General features: G+C 45.3%; 1 protein-coding gene across 1 annotated transcript; it reads left to right on the forward strand.

Annotated features, from left to right (window-relative positions):
- Positions 1–602: 602 nt before the first annotated feature.
- Positions 603–14,570, forward strand: LOC143139893 (uncharacterized). The gene is made up of 5 exons (XM_076300719.1): positions 603–1,399; positions 4,816–4,992; positions 9,082–9,300; positions 12,139–12,352; positions 13,774–14,570. Exons 1-5 carry the CDS (start codon positions 914–916, stop codon positions 13,950–13,952), a joined length of 1,275 nt encoding a protein of 424 aa, XP_076156834.1. The 5' UTR covers positions 603–913; the 3' UTR covers positions 13,953–14,570.
- The last annotated feature ends 2,533 nt before the right edge of the window (positions 14,571–17,103 follow it).

Here is a 17,103-nt window from a genome sequence, read left to right on the forward strand (position 1 = left end):
TTATTTCACATTACACATTCACATTTTTTTAAATTTCATTTCACATTACACAGTGTGGTGAGGGGGGTCCAAACAGTAAATCATGTGTAGATTCGTGCAGAAATTAATGGCCAGAGTGAATCTGTTTCCCATCAGCGTCATTGTTTTTAGCTCCATTGAATCAATATGGCTCTGGATAAAACACAGAGCTAGTTATGGGCCCTCTGAGCCTCTGAAGCTAAAAATACATCACGGTCAAGTTACAAAAATCGACTCGTGCCCTGGTGTAGCTCTGCGTCCTTCTACTAAGCGCTAGAATGAAACTGATAATTCAACCGATCTGTGTGCTATTCAGAGGTCGCCACATCCGAAACTTTATTTGGAAAATTAATATCGTGTCCCCTCAGCCTGAAACGCAAGCAACATCGATGCAATTTGCCTTAGAAAACACAATTCACAATCCCGTTATTGTTCAAAACTATGACAAAAACTGCGCGCACCCACGTGTACAGCACCTGCAGCCTGGAGAGACCGCGCTGGTTTGGGAAGAGCCCTGTCCCAGGCAGGGCGCGCGCAGAGGCGTTCCTTCAGCAGGGCTACACAACGTCGAAGCCACGGAGGCTCAAGCAGCACCGTGTTACCCGGAGGGTTTGAAATCCAGCCCACGCGACTGGGGAAGAGGGAACAGTACCAGTACCAGTTTATGATTCCAACTGCTCATCATAGTGAATGTTTTCAGAAATGTGAACTGCCGTGCTGGACTCATTGCACTTTTCCGACTTATCGCCACCTCAAGATAGCCCCGATGCTTGCGTGTCGGCTACATTTGGTTCACGGGCAACCGTGTTGCAGATGGATTTAAAACGACTATCCAACAAGTGAAACCAGAAGGTTTTTTCACCCTCTTAATTAATTCTCTTTCTTTAACCACGACATGGACGGAGCACAAACTGAAAATCCTGGGGACCTTATCAACAGCAGCGTGGAAGAGGAGAACTACCGAGCCCTCGTCTACGACACAGCACTCAGCACTTTCCTGGCGGTGGTAGTGTATGTGGTCGTCAAAGTGAGCTTAGACCGGATTAGGCAATGGCGAGCTCGGATATCGGTTCTGATTGTGGGTTCTGGTCCTGTTGGTCTGACCGCCGCGTTGGTCGCTGTTCGCTCGGGAAAGGTGCTGAAACTCACGGTATTGGATGAGCGCTACAGGACCGCGCTGCTGTGCAGACCACAGCAGATCGCACTGGACCCCCGCAGCGTCAGGTTCCTGTTGGGCTTGGGAGTAGACTTTGATAACATGGAGGGGTGCTGGCACAACGACCACTTCTTCACTAAGATTGGCGTGTTCCAGGAGTACCTGCTCAGCATTCTGGAGCAAAAGAAGCAAAAGGTCGATATTAAAGTTCACCTGGGAACAAAGGTAACATTGTACAACTAGCTGATTTTGAATATCACCCAAATTAAACCTTCTTCCTTTGGCACTCACACAATCGGGAATTAGGCATGCTGACTTTCTGACCTGTCAAGCGTGCAGAGGGTCTGACTGACTTAAACTCTTACAGATTGTTGGGCATTCAGATATGGGCTAGAGCCTAAGCACCATGCATGAATTGTGCATGGTTACTGCAATTATTCCCATTGAGAATGAGACTCTTAAGAATGTGTGGATGCAGCCAAGTTATAATTCACTGCCTGTCATATGCCTCATTAGAGGGATAAGTAGTGTTATGCAAGTGAACAAGCTGTCATGTTAGATATAGTTTTGGCTGGAAATATAGGACTATGGATGAACCTTTGATGGGCCTAAGGATTGTATTCCTAAAATCATGTCTCAGGGAGCCAGTTTGACTTTTGCAGGATTGCAGGATTTATTTTAAAGACTCACTTCCCCTCCTGAACAATAGGAAGCATTCATTCCTGGCCTTGGGAGACAAAGCGTTTCAGAACAATATTGTAGCCTTGTTATCAGGTTGCTAAGTTACTTTGTGACATGATGATTAATGCCATCCAGGGACATGGATTATTTTGTTTTTCTATTCCCCTGCCTGTGAAGCCCATGGAAGAGGTGAGGGGTGGCGGTGGAGGCAGAACACAAATATTCAGACTAGTCTAGACACAGATGGGAGTGATCTGCTCCCTTTGATGTCAGATGTAATTTCCAGTGCAGGCATGAATCAAAGCCAATGGGATCGGACCTGTTTACCTCTCCCACTTGAGGAGATGCGTGATCGTCTGGGGTGACTTTAATATACCCCTGTGATTCTGGCTTCGAATGTAGATAGCATCCCGCTCAGAATGCAGCAGCCAATATTAGAATGCATAATCCAGTCCCTCCAGGATATTTATCTCTGTCACGGCTATGGAACTGAGTTGCTGAGCACACCATGGGTTAGGACTTGTCTGAGCAGTAGCGGCTGAAGTATTAATAGCTTCCAATAAAACATGAAATGACAGCTCATGTTTTGTTTCTGAGCAATAACAGTGACGTGTTGGCTATTCAGCAAAAGAGCCACGTAAGTGTTTTATAAATGACAGATATAGCCTGGAGAGGATTCTGAATAGTCGTATAATGACATGCCAACCAGCTCTCCAACCCTTAAGTTGTGTGACAACTGACATTTTGAACTTTGACCCATGACTGGTAGTTGCACAATTCAACCCTCAGTTGAATCCCTTCAGTCCGTTGTTGTCATGGCACATTTGAAGAGGTTTCCTCTCTCTCTCTCTCTCTCTCTCTTTCTCTCTCTCGTCATTTTAAAATGGTTTAGCCCAGTCCAGTCCTGTAGGGGACACTGGATGTAGACTGTGTTAGAGGGGAAGCTTGAACACTAAACAGTGATTGGGATTGTGAGCTAAAGCCCCCTGTTGGTTTGTAGAGATGAGCAGCGGGGTCTTAAGGGAACCCTGAAGCTGTGGCTGTGGCCGAGGCCCATCTCCATATTGGATTTGCTCCCTGCTGTGCGGCCCTGTGTGTGCTACAGTTGCTCCGAGGCTGATTGTGTGTAAGGTGGACACGGGCGAGAGTGCTGACGCATGTCCCCCTCTGGCACCAGTAATAAAGTGATTTAATAGATCCAGTGTTCACACTGGGGACTCGTCTAGATAGAATTCATCCCGAGGTAACTTGATTGCCCCTGGGCTTCAGAGACAGAGGAGAGGTCTCAGCCGCTCTCTCCTCTCTCCTCTCTCTCACAAGGAGATGGCTCCCTCTCTCTTCAGATAGGGGAGAGCATGACCTTTTCCTTAACACACACACACACACACACACACACACACACACACACACACACACACACACACACACACACACACACACACTGACTCTCAGGTCATGATGTCTTTTCAGATGTTAAGATCAGAAACTCTCATACGCATGCACACACACACACACACACACACTCATACACCCCCCTTGTTTACTCTCTCTCTCTCTGTTTTTTCTCTCTCTCTCTTACTGCCTGTGTCTGTCTCAGTGTGTTTTATTCAGAGACCAACTGACCTTTAAAAAGAAATATGATGCCTGACACAGGATCAGTGAAACATTGCGTTATGATCCACTTTCTTATTAAATGCATATACAATGTCTTAGTGATATAACTCTGCATACAGCCTGTTCTGTTTTAGGTATTCCTGTGACAGAATTGTGATAGTGCCAGTGCTTGTGTTGGTTTAAAGGAATATGACCTCCCACCGGGTGAATTTAATCATTTGTGATTTACTTCAGTGTTTAACTATCAGTCTCTAAACTGTAAATATTATCATGTGAGTGTGAATGTTGATGTCACATTAGTGGCATATCCTGTACTGCAGGATACCCACTGTGGCTGTGTAAACTAAAGCAGGTTAAACAAACCTTCATATTTGTACAACACACACACACACACACACACACACACAAACACACACACACACAGAGAGACACACACAGACACACACAGAGAGACACACAGACACACACACTCACAAAGAGAGAAAGAGAGAGAGAGAGAGAGAGAGAGAGGAAGAGATTCTTAAAGGGCCAGCTCAGTCTCTGCTCAGCCACCTTGTTTGTGACACACACCCACACATCCTCACATACCCACACTTACACACAGGCATGCACACAATGCGCACACACGCACACACACACACACACACTTGAAAACATCTCCAAGGAGGGCTCCAGGATCACCTGTTGTCCTCAATTTGTAAAATACAGGTTTAGGATACATATTTGATTTTCAAATCCAATGACTGAAATATGAAGACATCAATCCCAGTGTCACTTTGGGAAATCAATTTGGCTAACTGACCTCCCCCCCCTCAACATTATTAAGGATGCTTTTGAACAGCCTGATGGCTTCTACTATGTAATATAGCGGTTTTAAATGTGTCAGTCAGAATGAGGTCAGTGTTATTTTGATTTGTTTGGCTTAGCGGATGACGTGCCAAACATCCCCATCTGGCCAAGCTGTCGCAGAATAGAGCGCGAGTGGGAACTGTGAGTCACATGGACCCGTGTGTGTGTGTGTGCCCTGTGTGTCTCCACATCTGACTGATGTGCTTCAGAGAACTTCCAGATTTGTGTGTCTGAAGATTCCTCACACAGGCACTCTGAAGAGATTTACTGAGGAAGTCACACTTTGATAGTGTGGAGCTTGAAATGGCATATTTAGGACTAGGTCATGCCTCACCAAAATACTAAAGAGCCTCATCTGACCTTCATAGTCCTCAAATGCTCTCTCTCTCTCTCTCTCTCTCTCTATCAGTTTTCTCACTGTGTGCTATTCACTTCTGTCTGTTCTTTCTCTCTCCAACCTGGTGACTGTGCTCTGTCTCTCCTGCTTGCCCTCTCAGTTCTCCGAGGACTACCTGCGGCGGATCCCGTGTGGGCAGTGGCCGCGGGTGATTGTGGTTGCGGACGGCTCTTGTGGGGATTCCTGCTCAGTGCTGGGCATCAGCTCAGACTACTTAGTGGAGTCCTGCCATGCCTACGGAGCCAACGCCACCATTGAAAGACTGGACCAGCGGCAGGTCAGACCTACTGTACAAGCCTTACAACCCTCCTAACAAAACATGCTTCATATGATGTTTTTGTGGATTTGTAGAGAGGACAGGAAATGAGTGATAGAGAGATATGGTGTGAGTGGGTTCAGGAAATGATGTCTGGTTGTGGATCCTGGGTTCCGGTGGGCACTGAACCCATATGTGCCAAAGGACACCAATTCTACAGCTGCACCACGGTTCCTGATTTTTAGACTGATAATAACTGGTTTTATGTCAGTGGTTGGTTTTCCCCAATTATGAGATGTCTGAGGAAATCATTTCTATTCTTTTTTCTATTTCCTGTGTGTGTTTAAACCTTCATAGGACCCACTTATTTTGTCAAACTGTCTGACTGTATCAGAGTCAATCAGCCAGGAGGACACATATGAGAGAGAGAGAGAGAGAGAAAGAAACAGTGCGAGAGAGAAAGAGAGAGAGATAGAGAGAGAGAGAGAGAGATCATAATCTATGCCCTGGCAGGCTTTTGGAGTTCCACAGGTACGTATTATAGCCGGGCTATATCAGGCTCCGGTGCTCTGATCATCATGCGTTCTTGCCTCCGTGGAGCCTCTTTCTGCATCTGAGCTATCTGTTCCGCTGACCCCTCCTGGCCTGGCCTCTGGGCTGAATATGGATGCAGTGCAGATGCACAGAGCTGATAGGCGCAGGGGGGCCCTTCCTGTGGCGAGTGGCTGACACCAGCATGAATAGGGGTGAGGAAATGAATGAGTAATGAATGATTAGTGAGGGCCTCGGCGAGGGGAAAATAAAAGGTCGGTGACGCAGCCAGCCGCCGCGCACAACAAACCCCAGACAATTAGCACAAGCTTCCTGCATCGCCTCTTGCGCATCTACTCAAGCATTTGATTTGCACATTTATCACACCTGTCTTTTTGCCTCTGTTTACTTTCTCTCACGACACCACACAGCCGGTCATATGTCATGGTAAAGTAAAAACTACGGCGGAAATAGCTTAGTCTATTTTCAGTCTTGCGGACCTGCGGCGGCCACCTGTCAGTAATCAGCTGATGCAGTGCTGGGGCCTGCGGGGAAGTAAAGCAGCCAGTAGGCTACTGGGCAGCAGTAATGACTTCGCAGGCTTGAGATGGATTGAGGCTGGATCACTTTGGCTCAGACATTCCTCTATCTCAACTGGGAGAGCAGCATGGTGGGAACACCAGGCAGAGTTCCAGGCAGCACACTGAACAAGTAAAAACATACATTAGCTATATATCGTAAAAGCACCAACTACCACCCCTTTCGTTCAAAAAATCTAAAACAAAGATGTTTTTTACTGCTTCAAAATTTGATAACCTTACATTTTCCGGTAGCCATAGGTGTGTAGATTTGAACAAAATCTGGTTTGATTCTTACCGGGGCTTTTACTGCCTGAAATATCCGATTTTGTTTACCACGCTTGGAGTTTAGTGCTGGGCTGGTGGGTGCCTATTTCCGGCCTTTCACATGGCACATCAACGGTTAGACTGAGAATTCTCGTCACAAATCAAAATTCTACTGGAGCTCCAAGCGGATTTGTACACGCAGCCTTACAACACTGTTTACAGCTCTTGGAGTCACAATAAAATGTCCTTTTTGGTACATAGCTAATTTAGATTCACTTATGGTGTGGGTGCTTGTGTTTCTTTAGGAATCCACCGTCTTGGTTTGCATAGAAATTGTGTGACACATACACGTAAGAGGGCGGAAATAAGGGACTGGCGGTAATAGGTGACGTTCCGATACACTACTGTTCAAAAGTGTGGGGTCACTTGGAAATTTCCATTCCACTCCCATTATAGAAAGAGTACCAGCTGAGATCAGTTGCATTGTTTTCAGATTACACTATGTGCTTACATAATTTTTCAGATTACACTATGTGCTTACATAATATTATGTGCTTACATAATTGCAAAAGGGTTCTCCAATGTTATCTCTGCTAGCCTTTTAGAATGATATCAGATTAGTAAACAGAATATGCCTTTGGAACATTGGATGTATGGTTGCTGATAATGGGCAATGTAGATATTGCAGTACTGTAACAGTCATTTACAACATTAATGATGAAAACAAGGACACTTCTAAGTGACCCCAAACTTTTGAACGGCAGTGTATCTTCTGTTTTATTTTTAATAAAATAGAAACTAAATATAACAAATTGTAGTGACTAGAACAAAACTTTACTTAGAAAGAATTTAGTGACACTAAAGTCCATTGCTAACACTTCAGGTCTACCTCAAGTACTACGTTTCTATTGTGTATCTGCTTTCTGTAGATATGAGAGCTTGTGTCTATCTTGCTGAGAGAGTTTGTTTTTCTGGACCTGTTCATGTAGATGTGTGCATCAGATAGGGGAACCTGGGGAGAGGACAGGCAGGAAAATTAAGGCTGATTGCCACAGTGCCAGCCAGACTGTGATATTTGCACAGCTACTCATCAAACACCTTACATGGCCTAACAGCTCCACGGCAGGTTAGATAAACAACTAGCATAGTGTTGAGTATGATAGGCTAGCTGATTCCTCACAGGAGTGAACTAAAACAGGAAGATGATGAAGATGATAGTGACTAAGCAAATTTGTTCACTTTATTTGTATGACATAAAGAGAATGAGAGATTAAAAAGATGCATCCAAAAATGTCTATACTGTATAATACATGCCCGAGAACAGCAGAGATGTCTCAATTTCATTCTCCTGACATCCTCATATCTAAATGCACACTCAAATATGTGCCACACACACACACACACACACACACATACACACACACGCACATGCACACACACACACACACACACACACACACACACACACACACACACACACACACACACACACACAAACACACACAAAGACTGAAGAAAGGGTACAATCTGAGGTTCATATTTCATAAGACAGCAAAAAGCTAACATTTAATTTCCTGATTTGACCTCAGCTAATTGCCCTGAAGTTTGCTGAAGGTATTGAATTGTTTTTGTGTGGATGCTTCTGTTGCCAAGTCCAGGAAATCTGCTCCGTGCAATCTAATTTCCCTCATTTCATTTGCTGCTAAATTTGATCAGTTTGGATGTGGAGGAAGTAAAAGGTTCCCTCTAGTGCACTTGAGCACTGCAGAGCTGGGAGATTCAGGAGCTTAGAGATAAGTAAAGAGAAGGTCAAGGGGACGAGGAATACACACGAAGACCAGTCATTTGAATGGACAAGGTAGCTGAAGACCAGAAGTCTAAAATTTTAAAGGAGTGTGCTGGTGGCAGAAATCCCAAACCGCAAAACATTGGTGCTGATTTTATCACATGGTATGCATCACTGAGCATATCTACACTTGTTTTAGAATGGTTATACTTAACCACAAGCAACAACACGACAGCTTAATTATATACCATCCTCTGGTGGTGGTGTAAATGATTCATATATCTGAGTGAATGTATACTCACTGTACCACTGCAAATGGCCCTTTACTAATTAGCTTGACAGCTCACCCTTTGCCTAGTGCCTCCAGTTACCTCCTCCAGAACCCAGCACAGTGTCTCATAAGGAGCTCAGTAAGGAGCTGTAGAAGAAGTGTTTTGTTCTTTGGCAGGTCTGTCAGCAAATGCACTGATGTGCCCTTTGCCATATCTTTCTGTTCCTTACTGCCTTAGCTCTGGAATATCCTTATCCCATCCACTGCCATCATGAGCTGACTTCTTTATGCAGACAGACATCAGTTTATCCGTTTATATCATTTGAGCTCATATACTGGCTACAGTGCAGTAGAAGAGAGAAAGTGTAAGTGTAAGCAGGTAGGAGACGGAGAGAGACATAGAAGGAGAAAGAAAGAGAAAAGGAGAATGCAGTAATTATCAGTGGTTATGAGGGTTGAGGGGCCATTTGTGTTTACTCAACTGTGAGCCAAGTACAATTTTAATTAATTTCTGCAGTTATTATTATGCTCCACTGTGCATAATGATGTCCTTGAATAACCTCAGAGGAATTAGTTGCCTTTCTTTGTTATCTTTCCTCACAGATTGACCCTAGAATTAAAATCCCATTTGAAAGCTCTTTTCTCATTTTCTCTCATTTTTTTGTATTGTTGTCCAGGTGCCCACTCCTGAGATCAAGGCTCACAGCCTGTACTTTGACCTGTCGGCGTACGGGGTGGACGTACTGAAGGAGCCCCGGGGATCTGGCCACACCACGGCCAAGCCAGGCTTCCACCTCAAGATCTACGGCACATTCCGGAACCGCTACATGGCCCTGGCCTGCACAGCTGCGGACAGCAAGATGATGCGCTTCCTGCGTCACACCACTAACTCCTCGGTATGTGGAACACTATAGATTATTTGAATAACAGCCGACAGGACATCTATCTGGGGCCAAGTGGAGCCGGCCTATTATGACGCACGAGAGCAAGATGAATGTAATGTATATGACTGCCTGGCAACACAGAGTGCTGCACCTGCACACTGACATGAATGTGCACCACTGCCTGCATGTAGGCCTACTTCTCTACTGGAGAAAGATGAAACTTTTAATGCAGGCTTGGCACCCCATGTCTAAGTTTAACAAAGATCAATGAAGAATTAAAATACCAGACGGTGTGAACGAAGTTTCTGACAACTCAATTTTGCTAAGGACTAGCCTGCCTACTTCTCAATTTCACAGCTGTGGGATGATTTTGAACTCGAGAGCTCACCCCTGCCGGGTATTCCACCCCGTCGGTTTGTGAGTGTCTGTGCGAGTTCATCTCCTCCGGCCCCGGCTCCCTTTGATGTGGAGCGCGCCACGCTGCGCCGTGTGCATTTCCATGTGAATGGCTGAGACAGGCGAGGGATTGGAGCGTTCACAAAACCCACAAGCTGTTGCTCACCTGCCTGCTGTTACTGGGGAACTTTGTGCCGAGTGGCACTTGTGTCGCAGATGCCGCGTTCCTTCCATGACAAACCTGCAGAATGTGGTTGTAGCAGGCAAGCGGGGTGGGGGTCGGGCTGGGGGGGTACCAGGCGAGCGCTTCTTTCTCTCCCACACACTTCCATGTCATAGCTGAGCTGGATTGCAGGAGTGGAATGTAAGTAACTGGGTGAAACGAACGAAACCAATGATCAAACGAATACGGGAACAGGAAGAGACACCAACTTCAAAACAACTAGGATGCAGGAGTAAATACCGAATAAATGAAGGAATGAATAAATATGAGGATGTCAGGAGAATGAAATGGAGACATCTCTGCTATTCTCAGACATGCATTATATTGCCATTTTATGATGCTTTTCTTTTTGTGGGAAAGGAATGGATTATGGGGCTGATGGCATAAGGAAAAGAGAGAGAGGGAGAAAGAGTGTGGTGGAGAGAGAGAGAAAGAGAGAGAGAGAGAGAGAGAGAGAGAGAGAGGGGAGAGAGAGAGAGAGAAGAAGCAAGATAAATGGAGTTAGGGCTTAATGAGCACATGGCGTCAGAGCACGACATCAGGCCATCCCTCAGCGAGACGCTACTGTTACCTGGTTACGGCCCGCGTGTCCATGGGGGCCAGGAGAGGGGGGGGGGGGGGTTCTGTTGGCAGGGGCGGTGGGGCTGCAGTTGGGAGGGATGCTCAAGGCATGAGTCACAAGCCGCAGCCTCCATCAGGAGATATTTTCTGCTGCCTCTTCGGTGTGACGAAGTCACTCGTCCAGATGGTGTAGTACGCCATGTCCAGGCCTCTGGTATTATCTTAAAGGAGGCGCAGGTGCACCTTCTTGGAGAGGGCTAATTGTCAGGGTGCTCTGGTCTGAAAAAGGAGACCCAGAGATCAATATGTCTTTGGAGGAAAGCAGCACACTTACTGTAAGCGGTTGTGCACTTTATTCATGATATAGCAGTTGGCCTAAGATTGCCTGAGAAAGGGGAGGGATTAGAGCATTCAAAAAACCCACAGGCTGCTCCTCACTGAAAGAGAATTGAGCCATGCAACGATGTAGGCTCAGCACAGAGGAGATGGGAGGAGATGGGAGATCTCAGATGTTCTTGAAAGGGTAAAACAATGGACACTGGATTGAACATGCCATCCTAAACCTTACAAGCTCGCTATCATGCAGCTTATAGCTCTTTTTGATATTGATGAAGCTTAAAGGATAATTCAGGTATTTAGCACTTTGAGTCCCTTTTCTGGTTTGTTTTGGATGAACTAGAGTGGTGGACACCGAAATTTTGACGATGGGTCCTGTCTCGACTTTCTGACTCGTTTTGAATCGCCTTTGACTGTTTCAGAGTGGCTGGCTACAGTATAAGCATGCACAAACGTGTCCTTAAAACAACCCTTAACGTTCGTTTTCAAAACTGTACAACTCACCGAGTGGTTAGTGGTGTTCATACCGGAATTATCCTTTAATGGTTTTATAGTAATATAGTAAAGGAGCTGGTTGATACATTGAACAGCGGTTATTCATTTGCAATGATTTATTTCACTGTGGCAGTTAAGACTTGTGCCTCTGCAGTGACAAATCATCTCCCAACTGCAGGAGCTTTTCCATCACACAAATCATCAAATGATCCAGGCCCAGATATTTCAAATGTCACAGTTTTGGGTCTGTTGCTAAAGGGCCTTGCAGAATTTTCCCTTTTTTTTTTCTTGTCCTGAATACAGATGCTTCCAGGCCTAGCATAATAATATAACAGAAAGAGCAGAGGAAATGTTTCATTTTCTTAACCCAATACATGTAAAGCCCAGAGCATACAATCAATATGCACTGAACAAAACAATTTAAAAGCACAGTATTAATTATGCTCTCATATTAGAATATTATTATTGTAAATCTGCAAACATTTTTGTTAAAACTCCTTATTGTAGCTGCTGATGAAGGGAAGGGACTTGCTACCAAGTACTCATAATAATGGTACTCAAAGATGGATTAGAACATGGGTGCATGCAGATATGTTTTATATAGCAATATGTCCTTTACATAAGTTCATCTTTTTTTTACTGCTCTGCTTTATTTCCTTTCATGTTGCTTATCTTGTTGGTTCATTCATTCGGTTAAGTGACCTTGAATTAAGATAAGGCACTGTGTAAGTTAAATTATAAGTACACACACACACACACACACACACACACACACACACAAAGACAGGCACACAGTCACACACTTCATCTTGGACATTAAAATGTCCTCCCTTTTATAGATCATGAAGAACATCTTTCACCAGTCCTTTAACGCCTATAAGACGGACATCGAGCCGCGGCTGAGTGAGTTGACCCTGCACCGCATGCAGTGCAGCCGGAAGCTGTTTGAGATCATGCTGTCGCACCGGCGCGTCAATGCCGCCTACATCGAGGGCGACAACGTAGCGGTGACCGTGGAGGGAGAGGCAGCACGCGTGCTCAACTTTGACACAGGTGAGGCCATGGGCTTAAAAAGAGGGATGAGGTATGCAGGCAAAGAAAGGAAAGGGAAGTAGAGAAAAGAGGGATGTCAGAAAAGAGGGATGTCAATTTGAACACTTTACTTGAGCCCAGTATTTACAAAGTATTATGACGTAATGCATTCAAGGGTTATAAAGGAATAAAGATGCATATTAGTCTATGTAATTATTTATACATAGTTGAAAAGGTAGATCAGTTTAGAAATTCTGTCTTTGATTTTGCTTATCCTTGTTTTCTACGAGCCATGAGGAAGTTATTTGGGGCTTTTTAAACTGCAGGCTCATGGCAGTTGAGCCAAGTAGCCTGTACCCCTAAGTTCTCTGAGTCATAGTAAGAACTGTGTCTGAGACACTTTGTCTCTACACTTAATAACCCCTACTCATTGTGCGCATGCGCGCGCGCGTGTGTGTGTGTGTGTGTGTGTGTGTGTGTGTGTGTGTGTGTGTGTGTGTGTGTGTGTGTGTGTGTGCGTGTGTGTGTGTGTGTGTGTGTGTGTGTGTGTGCGCGCACGCGTGTGTGTGTCCGTGTGTGTGTGTGTGTGTGTGCGTGTGTGTAGGAAGTGTGAGTGTGTGCTTGCGCGTGAGGTGAGAGGCAGAGTGGGTGAGAAAGCAGCCAGGCGACTAGAATAGATGTGAGAGGGTGACTTTTGTGCTCAGCGACAGTCGTTATGAAACGCTCTCCGCCACACAGCCAATCACAGACACTCACTGTGGCTCAGTGACAGGCCCTCTCTCTCTCTCTCTCTCTCTCGCCAGGCAGTCGCGGCAGCTCTCCCTCTCGTGTGTCAGTCCCTCCTCTTCATAAACTGCGCCAGTAGCGCTCCTATTTAGCCCCCTACACCAGCATCAAGCCTTCCTTTGTATTAGGAAGCAGCCCTGGGCTCCACAGCCTGCTTCTCACAGGTTGTTTTTGTGCCTCACTCTCTGATTGGCTCTGGTCTCTGATATGTGAGCTCTGTGCTGCGAGGAGAGAGCCCCAGGTTTTAGAGCACACATTTGAGATGCACTGTGCAGCGTCATCACAGTGGGTGGTGTGTGCAGTCGGTGTGATGGGGGGGGGCAAAGAACGAAGTCCCACACGATGTCAAGAAGCAGAGCAGGGAGACCGCAAACATGGAGGAGTGAGGGGGAGCCAGGGTTAGATAAGGGAGACGGTGTGGGGGAGCAGAGGGGCGCTGCTGGCATACACTCCAAGTGCACCTGCTTAAGTGCAAGTAAATGTACAGCTTAGATTAAAGCAGATGCACAGTGGTTAATATAGAGTGTGCCGAAGCAGCAGTTTCAAGGCCCTGAGGTGGGCCATTGGGCTGTACCGGCTGAGTTAAGTGCTGGCAGGCCAGGCGTGTGGTGGTGGTGGTGGAGGAGACTGAGCTGTGCTGTGCTCTTTCCCTGAAGGCTGCGGGGTGAACCTGGGCATGAGGGGTCTGGAGGCCCTGGGGACCTTCATCTACCGGACAGCCACCGCACTGGACCAGAACGACGTGTTTGAGGCGCTCGCCGCCAAAATACAGCATTCCAAACAGGTGGCTGAGACCTTCAGACAAACAGGGCTGGCCTCAACCATGTTTGAGTGACGGACACTAGATAGACAGAAGTATTGGGACAGCTGCCATTACACCCACAGGAACGTTGATGACATCCCATTCAACATCCATATGTATTTATATGGACCCCCCACCTCTTTTGCAGCTGTATTAGCGTCCACTCTTTTGCGAAGGATTTGAGAGTGTCTGGACATTTTGCCCATTTATTCAGTATTTGTGAGTTCAGGCACTGATGTTAGACAAGAAGGCCTGGCTCGCAATATCTCTTCTAGTTCCTCCAAAAGGTATTTGATAGCATATACAACCCTGTTTTCAGTGGATGAGGCAAGTTCTTTCACACCGACAATGTCTTCATGGACCTTGCTTTGTGCACTGTGTTACAGTAAAGCCAGAAATGAAAAGGACTTCCCCGAAATGTTCCCAAAAACCTGGAAATATACAATGATCCATAATTTCTTGGTATACTGAAACATTAAGATTTCCCTTCACTAACCCAATCCCAACCTCTGAAATGGCATTAACCTTTAACCAACATCACTGCACACAGTGCACAGAGCAGGGTCCATGCTGACACATGTAAGTGATTTCGGTATGGAAGAACGTGACTGGCTTGCAGAGAACAGGGTTTTCTACATCATCAAACACCTTTGGGAGGAACAGCAGACATTGCAAGCCAGGCCTTCTTGCCTAACGTCAGTGCCTGACCTCGTAAATACAAAACACTCTTCTGAATGAATGAGAAAATATTTCCACACTCTAAAATCTGGTGGAAATCCTTCCCAAAAGAGTGGAAGCTGTTAGAGCTGAAGAGGGGGACCAACTCCATAATCGTACCTATGGATTTAGAGTGGGACGTCATTGAAGTTACTGTGGGTGTAACGGCAGGCATCCCAATGCTTTTGTGTGTGTGTGTGTGTGTGTGTGTGTGTGTGTGTGTGTTTGAGCGTATGCAAGGTAAGAAAATAGACACAGAATGTGTTATAAAAAGAGTGGCCCAAGGTTTGGTGGGAAATTGAATTGTATTGTGACAGCTGCTTTGGCCTTTGATTTCAGTTGGTTTTCCTTGTGCCAAATACAAACCAAACTTCTGTTTTGTAAATGTCTCGATTCTTGGTTTTTCAAATTCTTTGATATTGTTTTTGACATAAAGTTGTTGTATACTTGTATACTGTTGAAGAGGTAAAGTGAATGTAATTGAAGTTTGTCAGCTCTGTTTGCGGACATTGATAGATGCTGTTTTGTGCCAAATATGTGTAAAACTGAAGGAGGTTTAATTGATTTTACTTCACCACATTTTCAAGGTCTTGGTTAATTCCCCTAAATTTGTTATCATTTCACAAACTCTGACCATGCCTTCAACCGAAATGAAATTGATAGGTTTTGGTGCTCCATGCTATGTCCGGAGGTGTTACTGGAAGGTGAGCTCTGTGAGGTGTGATGGGACAGAACTCTAGTCTCTCAGACTCTTACTCAAACACACACTAAAAGCCCTGGCAGAAGTCTGGCAAATGATGTCCTTGATGACAGTGTATAAATAAAAAGTGGATGTTTCTATTGATTTATGCTTCATGACATTGTGTTTAATTCAGAAATGGGATTATCAGCATGGTGAAGAGGCCAGTGCCAAGCTCGCTCACAGTAAGGTAATGTCAAATCAAAAGAACACTCATCTTTAGGCTTTGCTGCGGCAGTTACTTACAATGTAACAGTGCCACCTGCTGTTCTCTCTGGGTGACAACATATTAAAGGACAACAGGGATAGCCTGACGAGCCAGACCCACATTAAAATATAGGGTCTGGGCACTCACCGTTCGCAGTTCTCACTCCGAGGGGCGGGACAATCGGTTGTCTTTCAAATTCCCTCTGCACGCAATAGGACAGTGCTGAGTCCCATACGTTTCCCACCAGCGGAGCTAGTTGGCTAGTTCAAACTTTTGCCAACTTAATAAAAGCTTAACTCATGTCACACTGTTCGCCAACAGCAACATCCATCTTATTTGTTTTCAAGTAGCAGGGAATTCAAGCCAAACCGTTGCAACTCTGCCATCAATCATTATGTTAAGCCCGCCTAACGACTCTATACACGATTTGATTGGCCTGATAGAAGTTTAATTTTTCGAGCTCACAAGCCAACAGAGAGTTGCTAGACTAGCCCTGGCAGCAAATATAATAGGGTGCGCTAGGGTGCGTCTAGATTTCTAGGCTACAACAGGGAAGCAACCCTGGCAAATGTGTGTGAGAGTGCTGTGTGTGTTGTGGATAAATCCTAAATAAATTATTTTGTAGAATTTAGGTACTATATTTTTGGTAACTGAAGTAGGCTATTATATTTATGTTTATATTTATGTTTTAACACAATCAAGTCTGGAGGAAGGAAAACCTGTTTTAATTTGTTTAAGTGCATTAGATTAGAGCATTGTCTAAAATGACACATTTTGTGTGTTGCCTTTTCCCTATTAGATGATTTATTGCTTTCCAGATTATGGCAAACAGAATGTAAAAGATGCAACTGCTGGGGTACAGCCTAGCCTACAACATGAGCCATATTTTTTGCAGTACCATTCGCTGCCACTGAGTGTCAGGCCTTCCCGTAATAAACTTGTATTGCCTCCATGACAGGTGCAGAATCATGAGTAGATATGAGATACCACGTGCCAAACCATGCCAGGCCCTTCCTAGCTGGCCTTGATCTGCACATTTGACAACACCCTATCATAACAGCAGATGATGTTGCAATGACTTCATTCTTGACAGCAAGGACGACAAGTCACTCCTGAAGCTCTACAAGTCCTTGAATAATTCTCCAGGCACGACATGTTCATTAACTGTCTTTCTAATGTGTATAAATCATACAAGAACAGCGATCATTCCCTTCGGATGAACTGTCAGACTCAAATATGACAGTCGGGCCATTTGGAAATGATATACACAATGTCTCAGAGGCTGGGGACAACTCGTGGAATCGGTGCGGTGAGCTAATGTGACGTGAGATATGTTTGACCTGCGAGCGCACACTAACTTATCACTGGTCTCCCCTCTGCAGCATTGTAGATACGGTAGGAGCGCGTGCTGGCACATGTGATTTAACGAGGGAGCTATCAGCTATGGGGAGATGGAGTCATCACTATTATTAAGTGTCACAACCAACCATGCGTCACACCCATAGTACGAGATGAAACCA

This window comes from Alosa pseudoharengus, unplaced genomic scaffold (assembly GCF_046254945.1).
Source record: "Alosa pseudoharengus isolate Yale_2024_CS ecotype anadromous, Long Island Sound unplaced genomic scaffold, YU_APseudo_1.1 YU_APseudo_1.1_scf_10, whole genome shotgun sequence".
In the NCBI taxonomy this organism is placed as follows: domain Eukaryota; kingdom Metazoa; phylum Chordata; class Actinopteri; order Clupeiformes; family Clupeidae; genus Alosa; species Alosa pseudoharengus.

Excerpts from the sequence above, each read along its gene's own strand:
- LOC143139893 (XM_076300719.1), top strand. The coding sequence starts at position 914 with ATGGACGGAGCACAAACTGAAAATCCTGGGGACCTTATCAACAGCAGC. Across the intron at positions 4,993-9,081 it reads AAAGACTGGACCAGCGGCAG|GTGCCCACTCCTGAGATCAA; the intron begins GTCAGACCTACT and ends ATTGTTGTCCAG. Across the intron at positions 12,353-13,773 it reads CGTGCTCAACTTTGACACAG|GCTGCGGGGTGAACCTGGGC; the intron begins GTGAGGCCATGG and ends CTTTCCCTGAAG.